This window comes from Nilaparvata lugens, chromosome 6 (genome assembly GCF_014356525.2).
Source record: "Nilaparvata lugens isolate BPH chromosome 6, ASM1435652v1, whole genome shotgun sequence".
Classification (NCBI taxonomy): Eukaryota; Metazoa; Arthropoda; class Insecta; order Hemiptera; family Delphacidae; genus Nilaparvata; species Nilaparvata lugens.
This window is the reverse complement of record NC_052509.1, coordinates 17,822,418-17,846,314: the sequence shown is the minus strand read 5'-3', so window position 1 is coordinate 17,846,314 and position 23,897 is coordinate 17,822,418. Positions and strand designations below refer to the sequence as shown.

General features: G+C 34.7%; 1 protein-coding gene across 2 annotated transcripts in view; it reads left to right on the top strand.

The window, feature by feature from the left end:
- LOC111054590 overlaps positions 1-23,897 on the top strand; it is an 86,418-nt gene that overhangs the window by 55,021 nt on the left and 7,500 nt on the right. For both annotated transcript variants that reach the window (XM_039430302.1, XM_039430303.1), the window contains exons 3-7: positions 11,094-11,217; positions 11,977-12,062; positions 15,421-15,516; positions 17,161-17,223; positions 17,910-17,987. In XM_039430302.1, coding sequence (XP_039286236.1) covers positions 11,094-11,217; positions 11,977-12,062; positions 15,421-15,516; positions 17,161-17,223; positions 17,910-17,987 — 447 coding nt within the window. The remainder of the gene's footprint in view (positions 1-11,093; positions 11,218-11,976; positions 12,063-15,420; positions 15,517-17,160; positions 17,224-17,909; positions 17,988-23,897) is intronic.

The following is a 23,897-nucleotide window of genomic DNA, read 5'->3' as shown; positions in this document are numbered from 1 at the left end:
CTCTTTTCATATCCTGTTTCTATGTTTTAAATATTCAATTTCCATATTTTCACTTCTCCTTTCTCAGATGTACTATTCTTATTCGACTCTCAAATCTGTTTTTTCTTCCTATATTCTGCAAATTCATCCAGGCCTCTCTAAAGTATCAACACTATAAATATTATCTTTTTCTGTTAGGGCTACTCTTGTATAGAAATAAAAAATAAATATCCAAGTACCCTTATTTAAATTGTTTATTAACGACATGTTTCGGCCATGGTGCCATTATCAGGTATTTTTTTAATCCTATCACCACTATATTTTTTCTCATAGTTGACCTTCTGCTCAATGTGAATCACACTCAAAACTCTTTCTCATCTTTCATGTGATTGGCCATCACTCCTCGTCTTCACTGTGTTATTAACATGACTCATTTGCCATTGCTATACTCATTTCAGACTCATCTTCCAGTTGTACCCTTAATAACTCTCAATTTTTACTCCATATCCCAGTCTTACTCGAACCCTTCCCTTTTACTAAACCTAAATCTTTTATTTTTCACTCTCACTCTACCTTCTCCTTTTTAACTTCTCATCCTCCTCACTCTCCCTACATCCCTCAATCTTCCCACTCAAACTTCTGAACGGAGTGTAAAGTAAATATTCGAGCTATTCCAGGGCGTTTCACCCACCTCCTAAAAACCCTGGCCCTCCCCAAACTATCGACTAGTGAGGAAACCTCTCCAATGTTTGTACGCTATGGTCGTTGCCTGCAAGTGGTATTTAGTGGTTTGAGGGCGCAGTCTGTAAACATTCACACAAACACACACGCATCTACACACACAAACCCAGGGCAGCGATCCATAAAAAGAAAATGAATTAGAGCGTTCTAGACAGCAGCACACGGCAACTCAATGTAAACAACTCAGCTTCCTCACGTACGTTTCAGAACCGTCTCATACAACTTTTCCTCACATTTTACTCGATCACTCACTCTCACTCTCACTTTTTTAAAGAAGAGGCTAAGCTTGAAACTCCTAAAACACTCACTATTAAATGGAGCGAAACTTCAAGCGGGTGGCTTTTAGATAATGTGTATTTAAACTCTCATTAGACTTTGTGGTGAGCCTGCAATACCTGCTCCGCATGATATGAATAAGTTGAGCTAATTATTTGAAACTTATTCACCTAGAATTTATTGAGAAGATTTTTAGTTGCCCTACAAATCACTTAATCTCTTAATTCCACGAGAATTCCTATTACTAAACTTCTACCTTCTACGAGTAAGTTTGATTTTTCTCCTACAAAAAAGCTCTCTCGCTCTTTCACTTCAACCAGAATCAATTTGCAATCGATTAATAGGAGCAGGACATCTTTTCAGGAAGAATCAGCATTTATTTGTCTTTCTATGGCAATTCATTGAATCCAGTAATGTATTGTCTAGCTATTCTATCCCAGCAATTCACTCATTGAATGCCTAGCAGTGAAAATAATGTAACAAGATTCATTACATTTATTACTATAATTTTCTGAATATTTTTAGCAATAATTTATTATAACTCTCAAATTGAGAAATATTTAATAAAATTTTCAAGAAGATATCCTCCACACTTAGAATACGCCACAACAGTACTTCATTGTTTAAGAATGGAATCGACAGATACATCTCTCTTTCCACACGATGGAAGAAGGGATGATGTGCATTTTGAAGTTCCACACTAGATACAAACATCGGTTAGGGGCATCGTCCCAGTTTTATTCATAAAAAGACTGCGAAGTTTCTTTTCAATTTGCACTGTTGGGAAGCAAACAATCCGAAACTAGGTCTTTCTCTCTAAACTTCTTTCTATATTCTCTGTCTCTTTTTTCCTGTATTCATTCCCGCGTCCACTCTGCCAGTTCAAATACTTTATCAACTTGCCTCCACTGAAGAAAATCACAATAACTCCCATTCCATGTTTTGTCAAGCCGACGCTACGATTTACATTCGACATCATATGTGTTTTACCGAAATTGCTGACTATGCTTCAATGGAGGCTTCTCCGATTGTTTATGCTGCTTATTTTGGAAATTTTCTTGCTTTGTCCGTGCACGGTGATTTCTTATCGGCATTTCCATTCTATGTAAGTGAGGTGAATAAAATATCTCACCAGTGAGCAAAACACAGGGGTTATTATTTTTCATTGTTTTACTATAAACAATAAAGTACAATATTCCATGTACTGTGCTCCACTGAATTCTCTCGCAAAGGACAACAATGTAATTTGCAATAATCATACTATAAGCATGTCATAAAAGCATGATAAGTTCCAATCTATACGGTTGTAGATAGCTCAGAGTTTATGATCCCCGGACAGAGAAATCATAATAACCGAATGACAATTTCCCACATTGTTTTTCATGCATTCATATTTTTATTTTCTTGTCTAATATTTTACAGTAAAACACTGAAATCTGAGAGGACAAGTAGAAGTGAACGAAGTAAACTATTTGACCGAACGTAGTGAGGTCTATGTTTTAACTCGGATTTTCTTTTGTCTGTCTGTATGGAACGCGATTACAGCCAAACGCGTTGATAGAATTAGATGAGATTTGGCAGGAATATATATTTCTTTTTCAACTGCGCGTCGATGTATACACAAGGTTTTTTTGAAATTTTACAATTTAAGGATAATATGGAAAGAAAAGGAATTCCTCCATACTCTGATTTTTCCATATATATTAATCTACTTTGAAGATAGGATCAATCATACTATAGAATTATTCATAATCAATCAGCTGACAAGTGGATTATTCATTGCATGCATTACACAGATGTCTGTCCGTGTCTATTTCTATAAGGTAAGGTTCCAATTTTTTCATGATGCATGCCCATCAGTATCAATATTCTCACATTTGAAAAACAAATTTAATAGGTGATTGAGAATAAAAAAAATGATTAAATAAACTAAGTAATGCTTAAGAAATTATAATATTCTTGATTAAAAAAAATTTAATGTAGTTGAGAAATATTTTCATCAGATGAAAAGATTATAACGGAACTGGATAAATTATCATATGGGAGAAAAATTCGAAAAACTGAGTTTATTAATCTTGTATCCTATGTGAGTTTTTGATCTTGGAGAAAACAAATAACAGTTTTTAAGAGTAAATTATGATTCAACTGAATCAACTAGAACAGGTGACATCAGATACTTGTGGATGAGAAAACTGCGTGAGGTCTACTATTCACAGAACTACTAGTTAAGAGAAGTGAACAAAGTAAAATGCTTAGAATAAGGTATATTTAGTAGGGGCTATTTCAATTGGGCTACTCTGTTCAAAGTGAAATTTTGGTTTGGTACAACTTTGTAACCTTGTAGTTAGGTAGAATCCTAACTCATGGATCACTAGACAGATACTCGAATTGAACGGAGAAATGTCAGCTGTTGGTTTCAACCCCGTATGAAACACATTATGATATGTCAAATTCAGCAATATCTACAGGCAAAAGTGATTTAGCGTTAAACGTAGATGGTGCATATATATTATGGCCCTGAGAGAAGATTATATTTTTCACCCTGCTCATAGAAAACTGATTTAAGGTATTACATACAATGATTTGATTCAATAACTCCGTACAATCAATTTGTACCAATATGGATCATGAAAAACGTGACTACGTCCATAGAAAGCCGGATTAAAATATCACAGCTTGAAGCTCTTATCATTAGATTCCGTGAATCAAAATGTAACCAATCGATTCACCTCTGATTCAACAGCCGATCAGTATCTTACAAACTATCCAACCAACCAACCAACCAACCAACCAACCAACCAGTGTACCGTGCCACCACCAAAGCCACGCTACGATTTACATTCGACATCATATGTGTTTTACCGAAATTGCTGACTATGCTTCAATGGAGGCTTCTCCGATTGTTTATGCTGCTTATTTTGGAAATTTTCTTGCTTTGTCCGTGCACGGTGATTTCTTATCGGCATTTCCATTCTATGTAAGTGAGGTGAATAAAATATCTCACCAGTGAGCAAAACACAGGGGTTATTATTTTTCATTGTTTTACTATAAACAATAAAGTACAATATTCCATGTACTGTGCTCCACTGAATTCTCTCGCAAAGGACAACAATGTAATTTGCAATAATCATACTATAAGCATGTCATAAAAGCATGATAAGTTCCAATCTATACGGTTGTAGATAGCTCAGAGTTTATGATCCCCGGACAGAGAAATCATAATAACCGAATGACAATTTCCCACATTGTTTTTCATGCATTCATATTTTTATTTTCTTGTCTAATATTTTACAGTAAAACACTGAAATCTGAGAGGACAAGTAGAAGTGAACGAAGTAAACTATTTGACCGAACGTAGTGAGGTCTATGTTTTAACTCGGATTTTCTTTTGTCTGTCTGTATGGAACGCGATTACAGCCAAACGCGTTGATAGAATTAGATGAGATTTGGCAGGAATATATATTTCTTTTTCAACTGCGCGTCGATGTATACACAAGGTTTTTTTTGAAATTTTACAATTTAAGGATAATATGGAAAGAAAAGGAATTCCTCCATACTCTGATTTTTCCATATATATTAATCTACTTTGAAGATAGGATCAATCATACTATAGAATTATTCATAATCAATCAGCTGACAAGTGGATTATTCATTGCATGCATTACACAGATGTCTGTCCGTGTCTATTTCTATAAGGTAAGGTTCCAATTTTTTCATGATGCATGCCCATCAGTATCAATATTCTCACATTTGAAAAACAAATTTAATAGGTGATTGAGAATAAAAAAATGATTAAATAAATAAGTAATGCTTAAGAAATTATAATATTCTTGATTAAAAAAATTTAATGTAGTTGAGAAATATTTTCATCAGATGAAAAGATTATAACGGAACTGGATAATTATCATATGGGAGAAAAATTCGAAAAACTGAGTTTATTAATCTTGTATCCTATGTGAGTTTTTGATCTTGGAGAAAACAAATAACAGTTTTTAAGAGTAAATTATGATTCAACTGAATCAACTAGAACAGGTGACATCAGATACTTGTGGATGAGAAAACTGCGTGAGGTCTACTATTCACAGAACTACTAGTTAAGAGAAGTGAACAAAGTAAAATGCTTAGAATAAGGTATATTTAGTAGGGGCTATTTCAATTGGGCTACTCTGCTCAAAGTGAAATTTTGGTTTGGTACAACTTTGTAACCTTGTAGTTAGGTAGAATCCTAACTCATGGATCACTAGACAGATACTCGAATGAACGGAGAAATGTCAGCTGTTGGATTAAACCCCGTATGAAACACATTATGATATGTCAAATTCAGCAATATCTACAGGCAAAAGTGATTTAGCGTTAAACGTAGATGGTGCATATAATTATATTATGGCCCTGAGAGAAGATTATATTTTTCACCCTGCTCATAGAAAACTGATTTAAGGTATTACATACAATGATTTGATTCAATAACTCCGTACAATCAATTTGTACCAATATGGATCATGAAAAACGTGACTACGTCCATAGAAAGCCGGATTAAAATATCACAGCTTGAAGCTCTTATCATTAGATTCCGTGAATCAAAATGTAACCAATCGATTCACCTCTGATTCAACAGCCGATCAGTATCTTACAAACTATCCAACCAACCAACCAACCAACCAACCAACCAACCAGTGTACCGTGCCACCACCAAAGCCACCTAACTATGCATTTTCGATGCCAGTTTAATTAGGAGGCTTTGTCCGTTCAATTAGGTTAATGTAGCTGTTTCATGGTGAGAGGGAAGAGTGGTGAAAAAGGGACTAGAGGGGTGAGAGAGAGAGAGAGAGAGAGTCACAGAACGGGTAAAAGATAGTGATTGTGAGAAAGAAGAGAGTGAAAGAGAGACTCTGAGAGTGAGTCTCTGAAAGAGAGAGACTCTGAGAAAGGAATACTCTTGAGAGAGAAATACTCTGAGAGCTAGAAAATGATTGGATTAGATAGGATTAGAGTTCATGTAAGTTACCATATTATATTTTTTCTTATAATTCACAATAAATGACAGTATGAATAATCATTTAGAGAGAGAGAATGACTCTTTGTGAGAGAAAAACTCTGAGAAATAGAGATAGAACAAGAGAGGAAGAGAGAGTTAGAAAGAGAAAGAGAGAGGGAGAATTGATATTTATTCAATACATCTTACATTGCCAGGTCTGACAAGAAACACTGGTAATAATAAACAAAATAATAACACTTCTACGATAAAAATTAATTACAATAATAATAATACATAATAAAACATATTTGTGAAATATAATTGCTGCATTTTATTTGCAGCATTTATTTAGGATTTTCGTTAAATAATAATTATATATTAATTAGCATTTGAATAAATGCATTCTCTATTTAATTCCATCTATATTTGTGAAATTTTATGCTGAAAATGAAAATGATGGGTGATATGAATGAGTTAAATCTTTAGAGAGAGAGAGAGGAGAGAGAGAGAGAGAGAGAGAGAGAGAGAGAGAGAGGAGAGAGAGAGAGGAGAGAGAGAGAGAGAGAGAGAGAGAGAGAGAGAAGAGAGAGAGAGAGAGAGAGCGAGGGAGACAAAAGAGTCATTAAGAGGGACAGAGTGGGGGGACAGTAAGAAAGAGAGTGAGGGAGAGAGAGAACGGGTGAAATGGTGGTAGAGAGACAGAGTGGGGTTGAACGGAATAAGAGCGCGAGAAGACCAGTGGTGAGTGAGTTATCATCAGTAGACTCCCTGATGGAGTTGAAAAGCAGCACTCAACTAAATTAGAGGTGAACTGAAACGGCTAGAAAATATTTTCTTGACGATGCATTTCTGACATCAGTGACCACCCTTGGTGGTGAAATTGGTGTGCCCCATTTCAACCGGCCAACTATTCAACCAACTTCAACTAACTATGTAGGGTTGAACATAATACTGTAACTAGCAACTGACCCGCTTACTTTTGCAAGCACTCTCGACCACTTCAGATTAATCAGTAGGACACTAATTTAGTTTCATTGATTGTGAGATAATAGAGGAATCTGTGCCACTGTCGATTCTCCTTTTCTGCTCTAGATAGGAAATTGTAGTTGTTTGTGATTCATCTTGGATTATTTTTAGGAGAAATAAGGAAATATAGAGGATATATAGGACATTTAAGAGTCCTGATCATTGGTTTGGTATAAATAAAATAAAATGCACGCTTCAATGCATCAATGAATCGCTGCATCAATTGCAGCAATTTTGTGATTCAGCAAAATTGCTGACTCACAATGACAGCGATAATATGAGAAAATTAATCCCCATTCATATTGTATACAAAATTAACAATATTTTCTCCAGTAATAAATTTTTTTAGACAAATTGTATTTTGACCAACATCTCGACAGAAATTTCTTCTGAAATCTCTATTTTGAATAATAATCTTCATCTTTTAATCTTCTAAAAAATCAGACATGTGATATTAGCAAAATGAGAAACACAAATTTTAATCATTGGATCGATGATAACTGTGTATGATTCACACTAAACACATCAATTTTTTCGTTATTCATTATCGTAAATTATTGCTTGGGCTCTTCAAGTTTTTGATGTTGAAACGAATACCTTTTGTAAACGTACAACGCATAAAGACTGAAAACTCATAATCATAAGTTAAAACAAATGATAATAAAACAAACGTAAAAACGTAAAGGTGAGAGAAAGTAAGGGTAACAGATTACCAAGTAACATATAACCCTGTGGAACTGATATCCGACCTAGGAAGTCATTTGTAACAGTTAGAGGGTAATTGATATTGGGCCATCGCACGTTCTTTACATGAACACCCGCAGACTTGCAAGTCCCCAGGCTGTTTCTGACTGATTTATCAGTGCAATTGACTTTTTCCTTTGCTCTCTATCTTCTTTTTCATCCACCTGACCTTTTGGTGGCCATTCGCTGACCTCCTCATGTCATGCTAAATTGGCAGTTTATCAGGAGTCGGATACTGGAATATCCTTTGTAGAATATTCTTATGGATCACTGCAAGGGATGTTGTCATTTTGATGGTTGCTCCAAGGCATTTAAAACCCACCCTTAAATGCTCAATACTTTTCAATGAGACAAGCACTATAATATATCACTGATTATCTTTCTACCGTTACTTAAACGGTAGTTTTTCAAACTGAAAGAGTCGTACTCTCTTTTATTCAAGATACGACTAGATATGAATAATAATAAAATTATTCTATTATCAAGTGTTGTAATAAATCAAGGATTACGAATTGAACATTTATATTGGATTGATCATTTGATAATATTATATCAATATATTCTGGATAATAATAACACTACCATGAAATTGAATTGGCAGACAAGTATTTTTTCAAGTTTGACTCCTCACTTCTTACATTTGTTATGTATGTTTATTTGTTCAGATAAAAACCAGTTCGTTGTCAATTTTGTCTATCAACTTCTTAATTACATCATAATTATGCACTAGTACATAAGCATTGTTCCGCCCTGCTGTATTTAATAATATGTACAATTCATAATATATATAAATAAATAGTATCCATTTCATTTTCTTGAACTCGACTGGTTCCGGCTATATTCAATGAATTATTAAATAGTGTAAAAACGAATTACAAATGTTCGTTAATCTGAATTACTGCAAACTCCCACACAAGCAAATCCTTTAGATAGTTTTGTAAATTCATGACGCGTTTAAAGGTAGTGGAATCCATATTAAGGGAACCAAACAAGCAGGATGAAAAGTTCACAAGAAAATACTGTATTTGAATGTCGAATTCTAATTACTTCTAAATTCTCTATTTTGAATAATAATCTTCATTCTGGAGTGATCCGTGGTCTAGTGGATAGAGTGCTTGCGTAGCAGCATAGAGATCCGGGTTCGAACCCCTCTCATTACCAAAAGTTTTTTACCAGATCACTCCCGTGTTATCGGATGGGCACGTTAAACTGTCGGTCCCGGCTTGAAGTATGACAGTCGTAAGGCCCATAGACGGCTTAAATTATATATTCTGGCGGTGGAACATTCCCGAAAGGAACTCCCCACCAACAAAAGCCATACGAATTTACTTTTTTTTTTATCTTCATCTTTTCTTCTAAAAAATCAGATATGTGATATTAGCAAAATGAGAAACACAAATTTTCGATGATAACTGTGTATGATTCACACTAAACACATAATTTTTTTCGTTATTCATTATCGTAAATATTATTGCTTGGGCTCTTCAAGTTTTTGATGTTGAAACGAATACCTTTTGTAAACGTACAACACATAAAGACTGACAACTCATAATCATAAGTTAAAACAAATGATAATAAAACAAACGTAAAAGTGAGAGAAAGTAAGGGTAACAGATTACCAAGTAACATATAACCCTGTGGAACTGATATCCGACCTAGGAAGTCATTTGTAACAGTTAGAGGGTAATTGATATTGGGCCATCGCACGTTCTTTACATGAACACCCGCAGACTTGCACGTCCCCAGGCTGTTTCTGACTGATTTATCAGTGCAATTGACTTTTTCCTTTGCTCTCTATCTTCTTTTTCATCCACCTGACCTTTCGGTGGCCATTCGCTGGTCTCTTCATGTCATGCTAAATTGGCAGTTTATCAGGAGTCGGATACTGAGATGTCCTTTGTAGAATATTCTTATGGATCACTGCAAGGGATGTTGTCATTTTGATGATTGCTTCAAGGCATTTAATACCTATCTTTGAGTGTTCAATACTTACCAATGGGACATGTATTATAATATATCACTTATTATCATTCTACCGTTACTTGAACGATATTTCTTCAAACTGAAAGAGTCGTACTCTCTTTTATTCAAGATACGACTAGATAGGAATAATAATAAAATTATTCTATTATCAAGTGTTGAAATAAATCAAGGATTACGAATTGAACATTTATATTAGATTGATCATTTAATAATATTATATCAATATATTCTGGATAATAATAACACTACCATGAAATTGAATTGGCAGACAAGTATTCTTAAGTATGTCATGTAAGTTATGTATGTTTATTTGTTCAGATAAACAACCAGTTCGTTGTCAATTTTGTCTATCAACTTCTTAATTACATCATAATTATGCACTAGTACATAAGCATTGTTCGGCCCTGCTGTATTTAATAATACTGTATATTGTACATAAATAGTACCCATTTCATTTTCTTGAACTCGACTGGCTCCGGCTATATTCAATGAATTATTGAATAGTGTACAAACGAATTACAAATGTTCATTAATCTGAATTACTGCAAACTCCCACACAAGCAAATCCATTTAGATAGTTTTGTAAATTCATGACGCGTTTAAAGGTAGTGGAATCCATATTAAGCGAACCAAACAAGCAGGATGAAAAGTTCACAAGAAAATACTGTATTTGAATGTCGAATTCTAATTACTTCTAACGCTTTATCATATTGTCGATGTTAATATTGAGTTGAGTTTAAGGCTAATATTGACTTGCAATGATTTGTTTAGTGTTGTGATGTGGTAGAGACCAATAGAATCGTATAGGGAGAGAAAGACTTTATCTTATATCATGGGGTTTTGAGATACAAGCTCATCAAAAATGTTCTTATCTCAACAAAATGCATAGTGATAGAAAACAACAATATGTTCCACAAATGTCACTTACAGCCAGATCAGCCTGAAAGCTACTGATATAAGCCATGCGAACTGGCTTCGAATATAGAGAGTTCTCTAGTGAGATACACTTGAAATAGTCAGAATATCATATTAATATAATCGATGAATGCTTTTCATTGACGGATGCTGACAGTTTAAAGTGGTTCTTACTAAAGATCAAGTAGTGTATTGAGTATTGCCATTTTTAACAATTTCGTCACAAAACCTTATATTTATACTAGTATGCAATGTCATATTGGGGAGTCATGTGAATTAAGTGAATTATTGAACAGGATAAACCAACTTTTCTCTATAGATTCGAGCCTAAATCAATATCCCATCCATCACAAGAGTGACACGCTCTCCAATTAAGGGGAGTAGGTCGGTCTACTTCCAATTAAAACTTTACTGTGAATCATCAGTTGATGGGGATTTTTTTTGTTTGTTTCAGCTCTACTTCCTTCTAACCTTCAGCATAATGCTGGGATTCATTTACGACGAGCGACATTACTATTCGGGGACAGTCGAAATTCCCATGAGTCCCAGTGTCCTGGAGCCGGAGGCCTTGTCACCAAGTAAGTTCTGCTATTTTTACCATAAACGTTTTAAAACAAATTATCAAAATATTAAAAAAATGGTAGTCATTTTCCAATGATAATACAGTTTAATCAGTGTTTGAAGTAGCATGTAATCCAGATTCGAGAAAAATTCTTTATAATAAAATAGTACTTCCAATCAATTCTTAGAAGAGTAGGTAATTGGATTTGAATCTGCTGTTTAACATAATAATAATAATAATTTCTCTGGATGTTGGACGACACATCCAGAGTAGTTTATTCATAAATTCATACATTACATATTATTTTTTTCATACATTTTCAATAATATAACAATATTCAAGGATTACAAAAATACAGTATCGTTTCAAAATATTTTGAAAAAAAAATGAAAAGTCATGAATCTTCAATTGTAAATTGTATATTATGCAGCGATTCATTGTTTTTATTTATAGATCCTTAATAGTATTGATAATAAATGGAATCGAGTTTCTTAGTAGCCTGCAAATAATGGGTGTTGATAATATTATTATTACCAGTAAGAGAGTTCCTAGTGAGAGTATCACCGTATTTTAGGCTATCAACGTATTATACAATAAAATAGGTTGAATCAAATTTCATCAGTAGTCTCAAGACTAAATATAGCAATAGGTTAGTATTTACTAGAAAAATAAATTAATGATTATTTTTTTCATAGAACGTTACGTTACAAAATTCAAAATCCTTGTGAAGCAGTACAATACATCAGAATGTAATTGAATCGGAATTTCATTTCAGCTACAATGACTTTCCAACTAGTCATCTTGGTGTGGTCTTCCCTTGGTATTGTAACATCAATACTACTTGTCTACGGCATATTCAGAGTGAGTATTCTTATAAAATGAATTGTCTTAATAGATTGATAATGCAGAGTACAATTTTGAACAAATAAAAAGCAATTGAAAATTCTGGGATTGATTCCAATAGAATTGAAGATATATTCTGTAAGGTTATGTATTATTATGTGAAAAGTTTATTCCAATTTTACCTTTCCGGAGATAATAAATTATGTTCAATATCGCTGCTTACTCTCCCGTTTGAGCATTAGTTTGTAATCTGCACTGAAACTATTCCAGTTGATGACAGCAGTTGTTGGGTCATATTTTAAACTACGCCTACTGGCTCCTGATTGGTCAACAGTTTGAGATACATGAAACTCTGCAACTCTGGTGGCAGAACTTCCTTCATAACAAATTCACAAGAATTCTTGACTCTTCCCACTCTCTTCTGGTTGGACTAAGGTTTGTAATCCAACTAGAAATTCTGCCAGTAGATGACAGCATATGATTGGGTAATATTTCAGTCTCAGCTTACTACCTCCTGATTGGTCAACATTATTTGAAAGTAATACTTTACTTTGCCAATGTGCATTATTTTCTGGGTGACGAATTCAAATATTTCACGTTTGATACTTGATTGTTAAGCTGCGTACAGACTTTTGCACCACGAACACGCATATTTCACTTTCCATTAGCTGATGCTGAACTTATTATATCTGTATCTTACCGTTTCTGTACAAATACAGATATCATCAACCGATGGAAAGCGAAATGCGCGTGTTCGTGGTGCAGAAGTCTGTACGTAGCTCAAAGTTTATTTTTTCGTAGACGTATCTGACCTTTATGATGCGAATAAGCATAATAGGAGATATACAAGGATGTATCTTTACTTGGAAATTGATCTCATCTCCGCTTTATGAGACTTTCTTCCACAAGCTATTTCGAGCAGTTTTGGTTGAGGAACGTGGTCCAAGTATTTTAGACTATCTTGTCTAGGAAGCGTGATTTCATGATTAATTGAAAGTGAGAAATTGGAATATCCTCACTTGATCTTGAAAATTCATATAGTTCCTAATTCGGCAATATAAAGCAGAAAAGAATTTACGTTGTTCTAGAGATAATTTTTTTCTAAAGCTTCTTGACAGGGGATTCCCAATAGTTTATACAACTTTACTCCATAATTAACAATTTTCAGATTTGAGAAGACGATGTCCCAAATTTTTTCTACTCAGCTCTACAGCCTAAAGTGGGCTTTGGCTTGATCCACAACATTCCTCCAAGCCTCTCTCTCATCAATCAATCTTCTCCATCCTCTATAACCCATCTTTATTAAATATCATCACTGATCTCACCGAAGAAGATGTCCTAAAAGGGAGAAATTGAATTTTACGAAATGAATTAGGTATCATTCTAAGTGAATTTATATGGAATATCAAGTCACTCTGGGTTTTGCGAGGAGAAGTTGGGAAAACAGAAACTCCAGCTTTTCCAGACCATTATGCCATCCATCCACTCTGACAGTGCACCTCAAAAGTGGCGGCTCAATTTGCGAGGAAATTTCCGCCACTTGGAGCCACGTTACTGCCTCAGCTTTTATCTTGGGACGACGACTGTAAAGTTTTACGTCCCTTCACTGATCCACTCTCGCCACTACCCCACCCCCGAGCCCACCACCATCTCAAGTCTCCATTCTCCATCAGCAAACAGCATTCTTACTTAAGGTGTTGTCCGGGGAGCAATATATTAGCCGCTTTGTTTTAATGGTTGTCGTAAAGCAAGCCTCCAATACTCAAAGGTAAACATCTCATCCTCTCTCACAGTTTACTTCTCTCTTCATCACTTTCCACTTCATCCCCTTGCCTTACTCATTCCTTCCTTAAACTTTTCCTCTGATCTCCTTCCTTTCATTTTTCTCAACATTGCGTTTGTATGTTCTCCGTGTCTCCATCATCTACACATAATCTTTCATTATTATAACATTCCCATCCATTCATTCAATAACCGATAATATTTCATTATTATTCATTATTTTGGTCACATTTGTAATGATATCTTTTCCTCTTTTTCAAAACATTTCCACTTTTGTACTTCAATACAATTTTCTGTTAATACATTGAATAGAAATAGGTCTCTTGAGCCCTTGCATTTGAATATGATAGCAATCAATCAATCTTTCTTATCCCCTTTCTTCTCCTATAATCTCTCCACTTTTATCTTTAAAGACTCTCCATAATGTTGTCTCTTCCTTTCTTCTCTCCAATTCGTTTCTTAATTCATCCATTCCTTCTTTCTCTCTAAGTCATCCTCTTACTATATCATTGATGCTCCCATCTTATTTCTTATTTTATCTTCATTAATTATTAAATAATTTTATGCTCATACCATCTATCTTCACATTACTCTATTATCATATCTTATCTCGGATCTCCTAATACAGTACCATCATAATCCATCCTCCTCTTCTCTTTTCCCTTTATCAATAGCATGGCTATTCACTCATTCCCTTTGTCCGTATCTCTCATATTTCTTCTATTAGCCTATATACAGCCAAATTTCTTCCTACACATCTTCCTACTAACACATATTCTATTCTATACTTTTCAAATATATCCTCTTTCCTCACTCGATTTCTCTTCTCATCACCTCTATATTTTCTATCGATGCATCCTTTTCTTATCTCCTTCTATTCATAAATCATCCAATATTTTCTTTCTCCTTCTCACATCTCTTTTCCCACTGTCCCTTTCCTCCTCTGAATTCTTCCTCACAAAACTTCTCATGAAACTTCCGTCCCACTCACACCCTTATCGCTGTCCCTACTCGATGTTTAGAGCCTCCAACTTTTTTAAAGACAACCCTTTCGCAAATAAAAGGTTGCTCGTCAATGTTTACAATGTATGTCAACGACAAATAAAGCCAACAAAACATCCCATCCAATACTGCAATGTTGTTCCATATCTATTTATGAGAAACCTATACTTGAGCTGTCATCAACTTTTTAGTTGCTGTAAAAAAGATGTAAAATTCCTGTTGATAAAAGTGGGGCAGCTATTGAATTAGGCTGTGGCGAATAAAAAGGTCGGAGATATAAGGAAATGGTGCTGAATCGAGGTTCTAATAATAATCATCTCTCATGATGATTCATGAGAAGTAATTAATTATGATCACTGAATCTTATAGAAATGAGTTTTTATTCAATGATGTTTCATCATTCTGTCAGTTCCCATTCCGTCAGCCCATCAGTTTTCATTCTCAAATGCTGATATATGACGCTGAATTTACGACTAATATTTATGGATAATCCAGAATAGATAAAGCAGAAAATAATAATAACATCATTGAACTTCTGCAATTGATGTTCTGTGTGTTGGATCAATTCCTGATTTGCACTATTATATTGCAGGATAAGAGAGAGCTACTCGTACCTTGGATTATAACGGTTATTTGTACAGTAATGGTGGATTTGGTTCACACCACATACATGTTTTCAGCGGGAACAGTGAGTATTGTTTTTGTCATTAAAATAGAATGTAGCCTAACTCATATAATTGCATATTATGAACTGTATTGTGAGAATTATGAATTCAAATGAGGAGTCAAACAAATATTGGCTGTACTTTGACGAGCAAGTTGAACTTCGCGATGCGCTTTTGAAAAGATTATTCAAATTTGAGTTTTTAAATAGTTATTTTAGATAAACATGATATATAGAGACTGCTGATAAGCATGAAAATTGTTCCAAACTGTTCGGAGTAAATAATGATCAACCTTGAAATTTTTATTTTCAGCTTTATGACAGTGTGAGTCGTTCAATCCAAGGTACCTAGAAAACATTCTAGGAACATTGATTCAATCTATATAAATTTGGGAAATTCCTTGAAAGTTATGATAGAGATCGAAATAGAGTCTTTTAGATATCGGTACAGTAATAATATTGTTTTACAGATCCTCCTCAATAATTTGATAATCTTTATGTTTTCATGTAGTAATGTTCGAAAATAGTGCCATAAAAAACGTTTTGTCCCCTCTTTAAGTACATATTGAATGAAATTATGATTTTCCATTACCGTATGTGTATAGATGGTTTAATTATTGATAATCTAATTATTGATGGTAGAATGATATCTTAGAAGTAGAATATCCATATGAAAATTAATATTAGGAAATTTCAGTAGTAATCGTTCCTCCATCAATCTACACAATTTCTCAAACTGGAAAAGAAGAAGAGAGTACTGAATACATTCATTAGAAATCATAAATAATATGAATATGAGCGAGGTATAAGAAAAATAAGCAATATTGATAAAGTAGGCTACAAGATTTCTTATTTCAGTAGACATGAATAAATCCTTGTAGGGGATTTCTGAGGTAGCATTATCTTTCGGGTGAACATAATACGGCAAGCTGAAAACTCATCTCTCAACATGTGTGTATGTGGGTTGCTGTGTTAGGGGGGGAGTGGTGCAGAGGGAGAGGGGGATGTGGGCATCCCTTGGGGGAATCCTATCCATCGCTGGAGCGACTGGAAATATAAAAACGACATCGCTTTCCAGACCTGGAAAGAATCCTTCTGGAGATGGTTTTTTATGGTTGCAATTTCTCGTTCTGTGTTCGTTTTTTCTCTTCAAGGAACATGGAAGGAAGCTTCAAACAAAATTGACGAATGGAGGTTGAAGGTAAACACCGATAGGTTTGGCCATTAAAATTTCTGTGCGCATCATTTGGAAAGGCTGTATCAGAGGTTTTATTTACTACATAAGTATTGAATTTTTTGATGTTCAATGATCTAATAGAGGTGTACTTAATTGAAGCATTAAACTTATAAGTACAGAATTTGGTGCTCAATGAGCTTTACCATTTTGATAGAATCTCATAATTTGATATACCTTATTCTCATGAAAAGTGAGATCCACTTTAAACTGTCAGCATCCGTTTAATGAGAAGCATTGATGTAAGAAATTTTGACAATCATGCTGTCAGACATCTGAGAAACACTGAGTTCAAAGTAAATCTCGCAATAAATGATGTTGATAGGCGTATATGCCTGCCTATCAGGAACAAATTATTACTATCAATAAGTTTTCAATATTGTAACTCACATAATGTTCTCAAACGAATTAATTAATAATGTTTTGTCTTCCAGATATCCTTCAACCCCATTACAGCCTTTTTGTATACTTCGGATTTCTTTCTACATAGTTTGAATGTGAGTAAGATTCATATTTGTGACATTCAGTCATAATTCTAAATATGATTGTTTTTTAAGAGATCATATTACATTTGAAAATTATTCTAATCAACATTTCTGTATCAAGGGTATGTTTAACATTTTTGTGTAGCATCATAGAGAAACAATAGCGTAAGTAGATATCCCATGGTATAGGGCGTTTATGTCGCAACTTTTATTGTTATCTCAAGCCGATTACTGTTGATTATTGTCGAATTTTACTGTTTTGTTGGGGTGAGAGTGTATGAACGGCACAATATGAGAGACTACCAGTGTCACACAGCTTCACGTGAATGAACTATCGGCTTGAGATAACAGTAAAAGTTGCGACATAAACGCCCTATACCATGGGATATCTACTTATGCTATTGTTTCTCTATGGTAGTAACTTCATGACTGGCGATAGAAATTGTTTGAGATTGATAGGAAAAATGCCCACATCATCAATTTAATGCCATGGAATAATAACTTTAATTATTTAGAATAAAATTGATCTTGAATCACTATTTTACAGGTATCGAGCAAGGTATGTTGGGTTCATAGGACCATTAATCATATGGATTCAATATAGATTTGCTGGATATTTAGTTCTAATAAGTGTCTTAGATACTGGGTTTGAGTTTTCGAGGATAGATTAAGAACTGAATGATTATCATTTATTGCAGGCCTACTGCGTACTTTGTGTAGTGTCACAGTATCAAGAATACAAAGCTGGAAGAGGAACGGCAGACTGCTATAGAAATGTAAGTTGATGTAAATTCTCAGTTGGATTTTGAAAAATTTGTAGTTGAAAGAGACACGGTCAGTTTCACATCGAAATCACATTATCCTATTCTAATATCAAGGATATTAGAATATACTATAAAAAATTTTTCTTTTGTTACAAGAGTGTAAGAGAAAGTGTGAAAAAACAGATTCTTATCAAAAACATCATTGATTTTAGAATGTGAACGAAATATTCTTTCTGAGTATTTTCCATGAGGATAAGGGTTCACTGTATTAGAAAATCTGAGAATCATCTTAATTCCAAACCTTTCAATTAAAAATTGATTGCTCCACTTCTAATAATATTTTTACGAAGGAATTTTCTATGATATCATAGATTATTATTTATTTATTTTTTCATACATTGATAGATACAATATCATTCTCTACTATAGATGATTTGGAAAGGAGTAACAAGCTTAAAGCCAAAACTGTTCTTTTCCAAAATTTGGATATAAAATGTCCAAAAAAAGGTTATGCTTATCACATCATAAGTTTTGTCCAATTTTGAGTCCAAAAAATATAAACTAGGAATTTTAAATTTATATAAATTGATATTGATCCTTATCATAAGATTATTCACAATGTTATTTGCTAAGGATAGATGGATAATTGGCATTATTTATCATACATCAAAATATTACAAGTAGGTAGAATGGATGGAATGGTTCTAGAATTGACTGTTGTAGGTAGGCCTACTTATAATTGGATTTATGAGGACCATTCTATAGGAATCTGCATGTGATACATGGTTTTTTGCAGAAGCCTACTGTATTGAAATAACTTGAAAATCATGAATAACGTAATAAGATATGGTTTCATTAACAGAAAAATGGAATGTCACACAAAAATCAGAAACTAGCCATAACGAATTCACAAAAACACAGATACCACAAGAGTGTCTATAAATACAAATCTATACGAGCCAACAAATCAAACGTCAACAATCTCAGAAGACCTACTTCCCAGTTGTTGGAGGAGAAAGTCGAGATATGAGTGGTGATTTATGCCATCGTATCAGTCACTGGCAAAAGGCAACATCTATTTGACATCTCTCTCGCAACGAGGACATCCCCACGGTTCGAAACCCCCTTCGGGAAATATCAGTCACTGAGAGGTTCACGCCCAAACACATCCAACCAATAATTTGCGGGGAAAGAGCAGAGAAACTAGTTTTCGAGAACTTCCCATAGAAGTTATCTGAATGGGTCAGAGTATAAACTTTTTCCAAGAAATTTATATGGGAAAAGCTTTCCTGACCTGATAGGTTTGTGCTTCTTTATGGAAACAAACTTGGTCAACTATAGTTTGGTAATAAACATAGAAGTAGCTATATAATATTATATATTATATTTGTGTCCATAGTAGTAACCTCCAGACTCTGTACTCTACTGTTTACATTAAGTTTGGTTTGGGATCATTAGTTTATCTTGACATTTATGATGCTGTTTACAAAAAATATTAATATCATTACAATAGGGAAGCATTTTCATTTTGCTCACAAATTATTCATTTTTTGAAAACTCTGTCAAAAAGATGACGACATATCTCATCAGTTATTTTGATTCTGGAGCCTATGAAATCTGAATCTGTCTATTTATTATATCGTGTGAAGTTTGTGCATTCGCTCTATGATGATCCATTCCGTGTCCAAATTCAGTAATTTCTCAATTGACATACACTAATTTCAGGCTGGCAGCTCAGGTGAGAATGTGGGCCATGGAATTAATCCCCCTTCAAGAGATTTACCTACTCATAAAGATTGGGATAATGCAATTGGAAAGATAAATACATTAAGCCTACTCACTGAGCTGTAATTTTCAATTGTTTTCCGGGTGAATTGTCATATTTTTACATTTTTCAAACTGCATTATACATGTTATAATAGAACTAATCAACTCAAATCGAGCTAGCTAGAGTTGTTCATAATACCATTAATACTGTAAACTTACAATATTATTATGTATGGCCTACATTTTTCTGAACAATAATTTTAATAGGCATTTTAAAGTCATACGATCGCTGCTGCACTCTGTATCAACACTCACTTGGATCATTAACTTGTTTCTGCTCCAAGCAGAGTGATTAGAATATGAATAAGATTTGAATTTAGTTCTCCCTGATATCTTGGTTATGTCGAGTGAGTAAACGTGTGTTTAGTTCGGCTCCGTCTTCTAATAGATATTTCGTAGGGTTATACAGTTCAATTCACTAGAAATTATACATCAAGTTATTCAGTTTCTCGAGCTAAATTTCAATAGTGAAATTATATTTTTGATTAACTCACACTCTTTTTATTTATCTTGAAAAAACATTCCTAATTCTTCAGTTCACCTTCACGCCTATAAAAGTGTAAATCCACCTAACGGTACACGATGGGTCGACCGAACAGAGGCACACCGAAAAATGAAGTCAATGCTCCGAAGCCAGCTATTTCTGGAGCATTGTCGGAAGAGACCCTCCTCATTATTCGACAGCAAATCGAAGAGTCTGTCCACAGTGCTGTATCAATGGCTGTGAAATCTATTTTCGAGGAACTTCAGGCATTGAAGGAGGAGAACAAACAGCTGCACGATAGAATTCGTGAGCTGGAGGTGTCTTGTCACCTGAAGGTCGACGACCTCGAGCAATATGGGCGCCGACATTCTATACGTAGTTTTGGGATCCCGGAGAGCGACAAAGGACCTGCTGGCGCTCGATGTCTTCAACAAGAAGCTGAACGTGCCCGTGACTCTGGCGGATGTCAACCGCTCGCATCGCGTTGGAAGGCGTCAACCACCTCAACAAGGGCAAGCTAAACCCAAGGACCGACCCATCATAGTTCGACTCTGCAGCTACCGGACCAGGAAGATGATCTTCGACGCTAAGAGGAAGCTGAAGGGTTCCGGCGTCACCATTCGCGAGGATCTGACTGCGGAACGTCTCAAGATCCTCAATGCTGCGGCCGACCGTCATGGGCACAGGAATGTCTGGTCATCTGACGGGAGGATTAAGATCTCTATCGGCGAGGGAGGATCCAAGAGGGTCCACACAGTCGAGAGGATGACCGACCTTCAAAAAATAAAGGTAAATTAAATCATTTCAGGATTCGATGACTAAGGTGCCCTTCACTACAATAATAGGAAATTCGTATTAATAGATTTCACAGTAGATATACCTTGGCATTTTTCATGAGCTGTCTTTCTGTTCTATAAATGAATCTTTCCACTACTATTTATGATTGTATACAAGGCAATTATTTCAAACGGAAGAGATCCACATTTGTTAATACTGATTAATAATTTATCTTGATATTGATTCTCAAAACTACGTTCAATGCATCAACTACTTTACTCCAGAGGGTACTAAGAAAATCATTATCTCTATTCTTACTAATAATTACATCTCTTACCATAATTATTTCCATAATTAATATTTTCGAAATGCTGAATTTCAAATAAATTGGATTATTAACATACGTTATAGATATAGATGTAATCTATAGGTATAGATAGTAATCTCTTCTATATTAGGTGTACATAATGATATCTTCTACTATTGCCACAGCTCGAACAATAGAAGCTAATGTGTGAAGAGTTATTGATAGAACGGAGGGGTGGGTAGTCTGTTCATATGCTTATAAAGGGGCTGTGTTTCATTTAACGTTATCTTAGACATTCATCACTAAAATATTACAGTACTCAATTTACTACTTTTATCGTTATTGCAACTCCCAATAGTTGGTTACACTTCTAATATAACTATTCAAATTTCACCGTTCAATCCTATTTAAAACTCATCTAAAATAATCTAGCTCTTTCTCAAGTGTCTCCTCTACTTCTTATTTTTCTTTCTCATTTCTCTTCTTAATCTTATAGTTATTATGATTACTAGAATATTGTTGTAATTTTGCAATGTGATTTTTGTGACTTGTGACTTTTGCAATGATGATTATTATTCTTTTCTATTCTTCTTCGTCTTCTTCCTCTTCTTCTTCTCCTTCTCTTTCTTTTTCTTTTCTTCTTCTTCTTCTTTCCTTGATTAATCCAAGATCACAATACGATGTTCTGTTTCTTATTCTATAGTTCAGTTTCATAAGCTCTTCTCAATTATGCACATTCCTTCTTTCTCTTCTCTTCTTCCCTATTAATATCATTATTTTCCCTGTGATTTTCCCACTAGCTATCCAGCATGTTCAAATGTTTTTTATTCTCTTTCTACCTATTTTCTTTCTATCTGATTGCTTTCCACTAATATCCATATTTATATTCGGTTCTTTCTCACATTAAATCATACTATTCCTCTTCCATTTTATGCAAATATTAATCATTATCAGTTATTATATGTATCTTTTCTCAATTGATAACTTTCTTCAAAGATTTTTCGTTTTTCTGCTGGCTTTGTCTTCTCTTTTGCAGTTTTTAATGGATCCATTTCGCTCTATCTCCACCTTGAACACGATCTTCCACAACCGGATTCCATCTCTCTCTATCTCTAATTGGACTCGATTTTCCACCACTGGATTTCATCTCTCTCTGTCTCCACTTGGACTCGATCTTTCCACTACTGGATTCCTACTGGCACAATCTTCTTTTTGACTCGATCTTCCACTACTGGATACCTTCTCGCTCTACCTCCACTCGGACTCGATTCTTCCACTACTGGATACCTACTCGCTTTATCTCAACTTGGACTAGATCTCCCACTACCAGCTCTTCCTCAATCTTCATCTTATTCACCATTAGGATTATTCATCACCGTAACTCCACAGATCACAACATCTACATCTTATTGATGTGTTCAGTGAATTTTTTGAACTAGTGATTTTAAAATAGTGAAGGGAGCCGAACTGTCAAGGCATACTGAATGCACTCGAATCAAGAGACTTTTTCATTTAGGTTAAGTTTTATCAGTGTCATCCCCTTTTTCCCCGTCATGCGTCGTTCTGAGGTCGGTTCACGATTGGTCTGCTGCTTCTATGATGCCTCCCACTGACACGTCAGCTCGCTCGCCCTCAAGTAGGTATGATTATTTCAATAATAGTAATAATGACGCAGGTATGTTTCTAGCAAAATAAGCTCCACTCTTCCAAAAAACTTTTCAAGGCTGCTCACCTCAACGTCCAATCCCTCAGCTGCCACATTGATGAACTCAGAGCAATCTTCCGTTTTCAGGACTTCAATATAATTGGAATTTCCGAATCATTTTTGAAGCCTAGTATTTCATCAAATTTTGTTGCATTACCTGGATATAATCTTTTCCGGAATGATAGATTAAATAAAGCTTGTGGGGGTGTAGCAATTTATGTGAAAGATGGTATCAAAACAAGTGGTTTTAATCACATCTAAACAAGAGTATTGTTCCAGACCAGAGTTTATGCTACTTGAATTATCCTTATCTAGTACTGATAAATTACTCGTTGGTATCTGTTATCGCCCACTAAAAATAGGTCATTTTACAGATTTCGAAAGTGCCTTGCTTTCTCTTATGCCTTGTTATAGCCGTATACTAGTTATGGGGGATATGAACACCGACTTGAACATGACAAATTGTAACTTTGACTACTTTCAACTGACTACTATTTTCCAATGCCTAAACATGACTATTTTACCTCTCGATCCAACTCATCATACTAATGAATCTGACACACTCATTGACCTTCTCATTGTTAGTGATCCTAACGAGGTTGTTCAAGCAGGCCAAATCCCAGTCCCAGCTATTTCTGGACATGATTTGATCTACTGTGTTGTTTCCCATAAAATACCTAAGCCAGAACAGAAAATTATCACTTATAGAGACTTCAAAAACTTTGATGAAGCCGCCTTCCTGACTGATGTGGCTCTGACTCCATGGCATCAAATTGAAGCATTACCCTCAGTTGATGACATGGTCAAGACTTTCGAGAATTG